The 9,703-nt window shown below is 60.9% G+C and overlaps 1 protein-coding gene across 2 annotated transcripts; it reads left to right on the top strand.

Annotated features, from left to right (window-relative positions):
* The first annotated feature begins 1,545 nt into the window (after positions 1-1,545).
* On the top strand, positions 1,546-9,234 carry ZNF444 (zinc finger protein 444). Of its 2 annotated transcripts, XM_084906505.1 has the most exons (5): positions 1,546-1,645; positions 3,846-3,944; positions 4,905-5,258; positions 7,452-7,536; positions 8,597-9,234. In XM_084906505.1, exons 1-5 carry the CDS (start codon positions 1,595-1,597, stop codon positions 9,217-9,219), a joined length of 1,212 nt encoding a protein of 403 aa, XP_084762631.1. In that variant the 5' UTR covers positions 1,546-1,594; the 3' UTR covers positions 9,220-9,234. The 2 variants fall into 2 exon arrangements, with proteins under 2 accessions (XP_084762631.1, XP_084762632.1); XM_084906506.1 differs by lacking the exon at positions 3,846-3,944 and having other exon boundaries at positions 1,580-1,645.
* The last annotated feature ends 469 nt before the right edge of the window (positions 9,235-9,703 follow it).

A 9,703-nucleotide genomic window follows, 5' to 3' on the forward strand; every position in this document is an offset into this window, starting at 1 on the left:
CCATTCCTTCCAGGAACTCCTACCTCCCCTTTTTCCTCCCTCTGAGTGCATTCACCTGCTCACCCACCACCTGTTCCTCCAGGGAACATTCCGGAACCTCCAGGTGCCTGGTCTGCAGCCCAGAGAGGCCCCAGGTCCCCTCCCCGCCCCCAGCATCCTCAGCCTGCATGAGAGAAGGTTAATTATTATTTTGGGTAATAATTACAGCTCGGGGCTGGGAGGCACAGGCTGGCTGCTCTGGTAGGACAGGAGCTGCCAAAGGAATGCTCACCCTCAGGCCTGGGAAGGGGGTGGGGGGGGCGCGAGAGCCACCTTTCTTAGTCCTTGTTTACTCCCCAGCCCCGGGAGCTGGCAAGGCCTGGGTCTCTGTTGTTGAGTCGTTAACGGGAGGATGTGGATTGAAAAGAAAATAGTCCAGCCGAAGCCGGTTTGGTCAGTGGATAGAGCCTCAGCCTGCAGACTGAAGGGTCCCAGGGTCAAGGGCATGCACCTTGGTTGCGGGCACATCCCCAGTGAGGGGTGTGCAGGAGGCAGCTGGTCGATGTTTCTCTCTCATCGATGTTTCTAGCTCTCTCTCCCTCTCCCTTCCTCTCTGTAAAAAAAAAAATCAATAAAATATATTTTAAAAAAAGAAAAGAAAAAGAAAAGAATGTCCAAGCGGAGAGACGTCCAGCGGGCAATGGGATGAGAGTGGGAACCAGACCAGCGTGTCCCTGGAGCAGACTCCATCCCGCCTCCCGCTCTCTCTGGCTCTGCAGACCAGCGCTGCTTCTCCCCATTTTTGAGACGGGGAGACTGAGGCCGCCGCCGCGTCCGATGCGGGCACGTCGGGACGTGAGGCAGGAGGTACCCACCCCATTCACAGAGGGGGAACCGAGGCTGTGCCAGGGCTCCGGGGTCACGGCCGGACCCCGCGGGACCGGGTGCCCCGTTAGCTCCGCCGGTGGGGGAGGGGTGAGCGGCGGCCCGTTGCCATGGAGACACACCCAGCACGCCGGGATTGGGCGCGGGGCTTCGGTCCAGGCCCCTTCTCCCTCGGCCCCAAGGGCCCCCCATTTCCCAAGTGCCCGGCTGCGTCCCGCCTCCTCCGGTCTCCACGGAGACGCCACCACGGCCCCTCCTCCTCCCCCGGCGCTCCTAGGGTCTCCCTCCTCCTCCCCGCCTCCACCGTCCGCACGTCTGCGCATGCTCGGCCTCGGCGCGCGACCCCACGGGAAGCCCCGTCTGCCTTCTGGGAAATGTAGTCCGAAAGCCCGGCGGCGCGCTAGGTAGGCGAAGCCGTATTTGTGCCGGCCAATGGGCGCCTCGGCTGGTGAGCCCGCGGTGGATCTTGGGAAATGTATTTCTAGCGCTGGCGGCGCCGCTCGGGGGACGGACGCGCAGGTGAGGAGAGAGCCAATGGGAAGCCTCCGTTGCCGCTCGGCTCCCTGGGAAATGTAGTGCGGGCGAGCTCCGTCGGGCTGCGGGGGGGGCGGTTCGTCAGGCGGAACGGAGCACTAGGTCCCCGGGGGAGTGGTAGGAGCGGGGGAGGGGAGGACGGAAGAGTTTGGCGCAAGGCCTGCCGGGGCATGGAGTCCCGGTGAGCGTTGTGCGCATGTGCGAGGAGGCGCAGGGGGCTTGGGGGGGCCTCGCCGGGGAGAGTGAGGTGAGTGCGGGGACGTGAGGGAGGGTTTGGGGGGAGGTGGGAGCTTTGGGGGGGTGGGGGGGCGCCGGTGAAGGGCGGGCGGGAGGCGGCGATGTGGGGAGGGGGAAACAAGGGGGTCGCGGTGGGGGAGGGGGAGGGGAGGGGAGGTCGATCGGCAGGGGGAGGGGGGTCAGGGGGAGGGGGGGTCGCAGGAAAGAGTTGGAAACAGAGCGAGTGGAGTTGGGGAGGGCCTTGGAAGGGGGGCGAGGGGAGGGGGAGGGGGTCCCGGCCGGGGGAGGGGGAAGGGTTGGGGACGGGGCCCTGGGGACGAGTCTGGGACCCGAGGTTTGGGGGTTTGCGGGAAGGGGCTTTAGGGGGAGGGCATGCAGACGGGGTGCAGGTGAATCCTTTCCCGTGGGCTTTCCATGCACTTTGCGAAGTTGGGGGGGGGTTCCCCAAAATTTCTGGGTTTCTGTCTTTTTATAATTATTATTATTATTATTATTATTTTATTGACTTTCACAGAGAGGAAGGGAGAGGGATAGAGAGCTAGAAACATCGACCAGCTGCCTCCTGCACACCTCCCACTGGGGATGTGCCCTCAACCAAGGTACATGCCCCTGACCGGAATCGAACCTGGGACCCCGCAGTCCGCAGGGCTATGCTCTATCCACTGAGCCAAACCGGTCTCGGCTGGGTTTCTGTCTTAATGAGGAGTGTGTCCCGCCCCACCTCCCTGCCTCAGCTTGTGGCTCTTATCACCCGAGGCCACCCCCCTCCCCCTGTCACCCCCCTCCACCTCGACAGCCTCCAGTCACTGCCTTTTATGCCTTTACTTTTAAATATATATATTTTAACACATGCATTGCTTTCAGGGAGGAAGGGAGAGGGAGAGAGAGAAGTAGGAACATCCACCATGAGAGAGAATCATGGATTGGCTGCCTCCTGCACGCCCTGCACTGTGGGGGGGGGAGGGGGGGGTGTGGAATCCTGGCCGGGAATCGAACCTTGACCTCCTGGTTCATAGGTCATTGCTCAGCCACGGAGCCAGGCAGGCCTGGCTGCTTCTTATCTTAATGCCTATTCCAGTTTGCAGCTAGATTTCCAATGCATGTAGGTGCTTGTGGGGCCCTGGCCTGGAGGCCTTGATGACCCCGAGGTTGGGGGTTCCATCCCCGGTCAGGGCTCATGCAAGAATTAGCCAATGGCTCTGGCTGGTGTGGCTCAGTGGATAGAGCGTCGGCCTGCTGACTGAAGAGTCCCGGGTTCCATTTCGGCCAAGGGCACATGCCCGGGTTGCTGGCTCCATCACCAGTAGGGGGCGTGCAGGAGGCAGCCGATCCATTATTCTCTCTCACCATGGATGTTTCTCTCTCCCTCTCCCTCTCTCTTCCTCTCTGAAATCAATAAAAAAAATATTTTCTAAAGGAAGAATCAACCAATGAATGCACCCATAGGTGGCACAACAAATCAATGTTTCTCTCTCTCTCTCTCCCTTTCTCGATCTCTTTCAAATTGGTAAATACAAATTAAAAAATAATTGAGTTATGAAGAGAGGGGTGTAAGGGGGGGGGTGATGCTGCTATTAACAAAATGAGCACATGCATCTAATTTAAAATTGCTTTTTATTATTTTTTTTATAAAATTAATTGTATTTTTAATCAGAGAGGAAAGGAGAGGGAGAGAGAGAGAGAGCAACATCAATGATGGGAGAGAATCATTGATTGGCTGCTTCCTGCCCAGTGCCCCCACTGGGGATCCAGCCCACAACCTGGGCCTGTGCCCTTAGCTGGAATTGAACCCGGGACCTTTCAGTCTGCAGGCCAACGCCCTATCCACTGAGCCAAACCAGCTGGGGCTGTGGTTGGCAAACTGCGATTCTCAAGCCACATGCGGCTCTTTGGCCCCTTGAGTGTGGCTCTTCCATAAAATACCACGGCATGGGCGAGTCTATGTTTAAGAAGTGGCCTTAGAAGAAGTGTTAAAGTTTAAAAAATGTGGCTCTTAAAATAAATTTCAATCCTTGTACTGTTGATATTTGGCTCTGTTAACTAATGAGTTTGCCGACCACTGGACTGGGGCGAACACTTTTATCGATTGATTTTTAGAGAGAGGAAGGTCAAGAGGAATATTGATTTGCGGTTCCTTCGATTTATGCGTTCATTGGTTGCTTTTTTTTGTTGTTGTTCCTCACTGAGGATATTTCTCCGTTGATTCTTAGGGACGTGGAAGAGAGAGGGAGAGACAGAGACACATTGATGTGAGAGAAACACACCCCTTGGCCTGCACAAGCCTGGCCAGGGAAGAGCCCGCAACCAAGGTATGTGCCCTCGACCGGAATCGAACCCGGGACCCTTTGGTCCATAGGCCCACGCTCCGTCCACTGAGCCACACCAGCCAGGGCCATTGGTTGATCCTGGTATGTGCCCTGACCGGGGATCGAACCCACAACCGTGGAGTATCGGGACAGAGGGTTGAATTGTTACTGCCGCTCGTGGGTCTGTGTGATTTTAGCCCCGGGAACGGAGGCCGTGTACCTTGTTCAAGGACAGCTGGCGGCTGGTCGGGGTGGGGGCGGGGCAGAGGCGTGTGGGAGCCCTTGTGCGCGGGGACATGTGGCAATGTGTGTGGACATGTTTGGTGGCAGGACGGGGGAGGAGCTACCGGCACCCAGTGGAGAGAAGGTCAACATTTATTTTTCTTTTTAAGTTTTTATTGAATTTATTTATTTTTAGGGTCAGGGTTAGGGCTAGAGGTAGGGTTTATTGAATTTATTAGGATGACATTAAGAACAGTATGTTGTTGTTTTTTAAATATATTTTTTATATTGATTTTAGAGAGGAAGAGAGAGAATGAAACATCTATGATGAAAGAGAATCATCGATTGGCTGCCTCCTGCACGCCCCCCACTGGGGATCAAGCCCACAACCTGGGCCTGTGCCCTTGGCCAGAATCAAACCCAGGACCGTAACCCAGGACCCTTCAGTCTGCAGGCTGATGCTCTATCCACTGAGCAACACCAGCCAAGGCCATTGATGGCTTCTTGTATGTGCCCTGACTGGTGATCAAGCTGGTAGCCTTTGGGTTCATGGGACGATGCCCTTTCCGTTGAGCCACCTTGTCCAGGACAGCGCTTTGTTTTATGGGGGTGTCGGGGACAGGGGGAAACTGAGGCAGAGAGAGGCGGCATCACTTGCTCCAAGTCGCTCGCGGCGGGAGGTGGCCGGGGTCCTGGCAGAGCCGGAGGTGCCCTCACCGTGCCCGGTGTCCCTCCCCGCAGGTGCCGCCGTCCCCGCTGCCCGGCCCGGGCTCACCGGCCCCCATGGAGATCCCGGCGCCGCAGCCCGTGAAGCAGGAGGGCCCGGCCGCCGAGCTGCTGGTGCTGGACTCGCCCTGGCACCGCTTCCGCCGCTTCCACCTGGGCGACGCGCCGGGCCCGCGCGAGGCGCTGGGGCTGCTGCGCGCGCTGTGCCGGGCCTGGCTGCAGCCCGAGCTGCGCACCAAGGAGCAGATGCTGGAGCTGCTGGTGCTGGAGCAGTTCCTGAGCGCCTTCCCCGCCGACGTGCAGGCCTGGGTGTGCAGCCGGCGGCCGCAGAGCGGCGAGGAGGCGCTGGCGCTGCTGGAGGAGCTCTGGGTGAGCAAGGGGGCGCGGGGGCGGCTGGGACAGCGGGCGGGGGTGTGTGGGGGGGGTAACCCCGCTCCCTGGCTCCTCCCTGTGCGTGGACAGGCCCGCCCCACAGCCTCACCGCAGCCTGGGGACCGAGGGTGTGATGGGGGCGCTGCCGGCGGGAGCCTCAGGCGGGTGGTATTCTTTATTTGTTTGTTATTTTTTGTTTTTTATTTATTTTTTATTCTTTTTTTTTAATATATTTTTTTATTGATTTTTTACAGAGAAGAAGGGAGAGGGATAGAGAGCTAGAAACGTCGATGAGAGAGAAACATCAATCAGCTGCCTCTTGCACACCCCCTACTGGGGATGTGCCCGCAACCAAGGTACATGCCCTTGACCGGAATCGAACCTAGGACCTTTCAGTCCGCAGACCGACGCTCTATCCACTGAGCCAAACCGGCTTTGGCTATTTATTTATTTTTAAATATATTTTATTTACTTTTTACAGAGAGGCAGAGAGAAGGATAGAGAGTTAGCTCTATCTGCTGAGCCAAACCGGTTTGGGCACTTTTTTATTGTTATTGATTTCAGAGAGGAGGGGAGAGGGAGAGAGAGAGAGAGAAACACCCAGGATGTGAGAGAATCATGGATCGGCTGCCTCCTGCACCCCTCCCCAGTGGGGACCGAGCCCACAACCCGGGCATGTGCCCTTGACCAGAATCGAACCCAGGACCTTTCAGTCCACAGGCCGACGCTCTGTCCACTGAGCCAAACTGTCTAGGGCTGTTATTCCTTTTTCATCCTCACTTGAGGACATTTTCCTATTCACTTTATTTTTTAATTTTAAGATATGTTTGATTGATTTCTTACAGAAAGGAAGGGAGAGGGATAGAGAGCTAGAAACATCGATGAGAGAGAAACATTGATCAGCTGCCCCCTGAACACACGCACCCCCCCCCCCATTGGGGATGGCCCGTACTAAGGTACATGCCCTTGACCGGAAACTGACGCTCTATCCACTGAGCCAACCCGGCGGCCCCTTGAGTTTTTAGCAAAGGCCAGCTGAGGAGCACCCTAATCAACTTAATAACAATGTACCTACCTGTATAGTTTAAGTGTAAAAAATGTGGCTCTCCAAAAGAAACTTCAATCGTTATACTGTTGCTATTTGGCTCTGTTGACTAATGAGTTTGCCAATCACTGGCCTAAGACATCCTGCTTATCAGATGTTTCCATTACGATTCGCAACAGTAACAAAATGACAGTTACGGAGTAACAACGAAAGTAATTACATGGCAGAGGCACACGGCTGACCCTGCCCCACAGATGGCAGCTGGCGTGCTGGGGGGATCGCTCTGCCGTTGGGGTTACCACTGAGACCTCGGGGGTCGGAACCCCAGGCCAGGCTCCCCAACCAAGAGCACCAGGTCAGAGGAAGGGGCCAGGAGTTGTTGTCTGCTGGGGAGAGGTGGCGGGAAATGCAGATACCCTCTTAAAGGGCCAGCACAGGTGGTTTTGCGGGCAGCCCCTCCCCCTGGTCCCCGGCAGAGAAAAGGCAGAGGGGACTGGAGCTGTGTGAGCAGAAGATGGGGTTGGGGGCTCGGGTCAGACTGTGGGAGATAGACACCCCCTTTTGTCCTAGAGTTTGCAAAGGGCAGCCTGGCCAGTGGGGTGCAGTGGTTGAGCCAGGAGGTCAGGGTTCCATTCCCGGGTTGCAGCCTCTGCCCCCAGTGGAGGGTGTGCAGGAGGCAGCCTGGTCCATGGTTCTCTCTCATCGCTGATGTTTCTGTCTCTCCCTCTCCCATAAAAAACAAACAAACAAACAAAAAAACAGCAGCAGCAGCAGCAGCCAGTGCACCATTCAGAGCAGGTGTATCGGTCAGCTGTAGCTGTGTAACAGGTGGCCCCAATCTTAGTGGTTTAAAAATAAACGCAGCGTCCCACGCAGTCTCTGAGGGTTGGGGTCTGGCGCCTCGTCTCAGGAGGTTGCAGCTAAGGTGTCGGCGGAGGCTGTGGTCCCCTGAAGGCTGGGGCTGGGGGATGGGGATGGGTGGGCTCTCACAGGCCTCACGTGGGGTGGCCGAGCGAGCGTTCCCCGCCCGGCGGCCCTGGCGCTGGGACTGGTGAGAGGTGGGAGGTGCCATGGGGGGTAGAGGGGGCGGGAAGTGCAGGCCATCCCTCGGGCGTCTCGCCTCACAACGCCGCGTCTCGTTCCAGGGACCAGCGATGCGGGCCCCCCGGGAGGGGACGGAGGGGGCCGGGGTCGGCCTCCAGAAGGATGACGGCGGGATGATGGCGCTGGGTGAGTGGCCGGCCCTTCCCGCCCACGGCTTTCTCCCGGCCCAGCGCGGGGTCCCCCGCCCGCCCCTCAGCGGCTCTCAGCGGGTGTCCCTGGCTGGGGGGCGGGGAGGGGCCTGGACAAGAGCGCCCCCCCGCGACAGGCCCAGGGAGGTTCTGGCCCCGGAGCTGCAATCCCACCGCAGCCCCAGCGATGTGCAGTAGCGCCCGCGTCCTGTAGCTGCAGCCATCCTGTCCCGGTCACCCGTGACGGGGGGAGGGAAACAGGTGCACCTATGGGAGAAGGGGGATGGGCAGGGCCTGGGACAGCTGCACAGCCGGATGCTCTCCCGGTGCCGGGACAGGGCTGTGTCCTAACCGCAGCTTGAGGGTCATCTCAGGGCCGATGGGGAGGCAGCAGGATGGAGGCCAGGGCAGGGAGGACCCGGGGAGAGTGGGGAGGGACACAGGACAGGGACCACCCAGCCATCAACCAGCCATCCACCCACCCAGCCATCATCGTTCCATCCACCCACCCACCCATCCATCCACCCATCCACCTACCCACTCATCCACCTATCCACCCATCCATCCATCCACCCAGCCATCATCCAGCCATCCACCTACCCACCCATCCACCCACCTATCCACCCACCCACCCATCCACCCACCCACCCACCCATCCATCCATCCACCCATCCATCCATCCACCCACCCACCCACCCATCCTCCATCCACTCACCTGCCCACCAACCATCCACCCATTCACCCACCCATTCATCTAACATCATCCATCCATCCCCTCGCATGTACTCATTCCTCTCCCCATTTCCTCCTCTGCTCTTCCATCTGCCCACCGACCTGCCTTCCATCCCTCTGATCGCCCTTCCAGTCTCTTCTGTGACCTGTACCCCTCCCTCCCTCACACTCCCGCACGCCCATTGGCACGTCTGTGTAGCACTGACTGAGCAGCAGGGACGGATGCATGAGAGCCCCTTCTCCAGCGCTGCCCGCCCCGCCGGCGGCCCTCGCCCTGCCCGCCCTGCCCGGCCCTGCCCGCCGCCTGACCGCGCCTTTGCCCGCAGGAGATGCCGTTCCGGGGGCTGAGGAGCCGGCCGCCGGGGACGCCCAGGCCGCGCGGCCCTACAAGCAGGAGCCGGGCAGCCCCCCGCTGGCGCCGCCCGCGCTGCCCGCGCCCGCCCTGCCCGCGCTGCTGGCCGCCGCCGCGGGCACCGTGTCCTGCCCCGAGTGCGGCAAGACGGCGCTGAAGCCCGCGCACCTGCTGCGCCACCGGCAGAGCCACTCGGCCGAGAAGCCGCACGCCTGCCCCGAGTGCGGCAAGGCCTTCCGGCGCAAGGAGCACCTGCGGCGCCACCGCGGCACGCACCCCGGCGGCCCCGCCTGCCCCGGGCCCGCGCTGCGCCCGCTGCCGGCCCGCGAGCGGCCGCACGCCTGCTGCGAGTGCGGCAAGACCTTCTACTGGCGCGAGCACCTGGTGCGCCACCGCAAGACGCACTCGGGCGCGCGGCCCTTCGCCTGCTGGCAGTGCGGCAAGGGCTTCGGCCGCCGCGAGCACCTGCTGCGCCACCAGCGCATCCACGGCCGCGCGGCGGCGGCGGCGGCGGCTGCAGCGGCGGCGGCGGCGGCGGCCACCGGGACGCCAGGCCCCGAGGGCGGGGGGCCCTTCCCGCCGTGGCCGCTGGGGTAGCCGCCCGCCCGTCCCCGCCTGCTTCCCCCGGACTGAGCCGCCGCCCCCGCCGCCTCCTCCCCGGACTGAGCCGCCGTCCCCGCCGCCTCCTCCCGGACTGAGCCCCCCGCACCCCAGCGTCCTCGGGTCCCGCCGGGCTGTGTGTGCCCCGAACCCCGCGCTCCCGGCGGCGGCGCGGGAGGAGGCGGTGCCGGAGGGAGAGCTCCCGTTGCGGGCGGACTTGATTTTTCCCCTGAGTTCACAGTAGCGTGTGTTTTTCTCCTGAATTTTGCCCCAGTTCGCAGAGGACAGAGAGAGGTGGGGCAATCCGACCTCCGCTCGGACCCCCAGCCGTCCCGCCCCGTGCTGGGGCCTCCCCGTGTCCCTGCCCCGCGCACCGCCCTCGGGAGGGGGGAGGGCGGGGCCCAGGGGAGGCGCTCAGGAGGCCCCTGGGGCAGAGGGGCGGCCGGAGGCAGGGGGCCGGGTCCTGCCCCCCCACTCCGCC

The sequence above is a fragment of the Pipistrellus hanaki genome (assembly GCF_964339955.1).
Source record: "Pipistrellus hanaki genome assembly, chromosome: 15".
In the NCBI taxonomy this organism is placed as follows: Eukaryota; Metazoa; Chordata; class Mammalia; order Chiroptera; family Vespertilionidae; genus Pipistrellus; species Pipistrellus hanaki.

Excerpts from the sequence above, each read along its gene's own strand:
- ZNF444 (XM_084906505.1), top strand. The coding sequence starts at position 1,595 with ATGTGCGAGGAGGCGCAGGGGGCTTGGGGGGGCCTCGCCGGGGAGAGT. Across the intron at positions 1,646-3,845 it reads GCCTCGCCGGGGAGAGTGAG|GGACGTGGAAGAGAGAGGGA; the intron begins GTGAGTGCGGGG and ends GTTGATTCTTAG. Across the intron at positions 7,537-8,596 it reads CGGCGGGATGATGGCGCTGG|GAGATGCCGTTCCGGGGGCT; the intron begins GTGAGTGGCCGG and ends CTTTGCCCGCAG.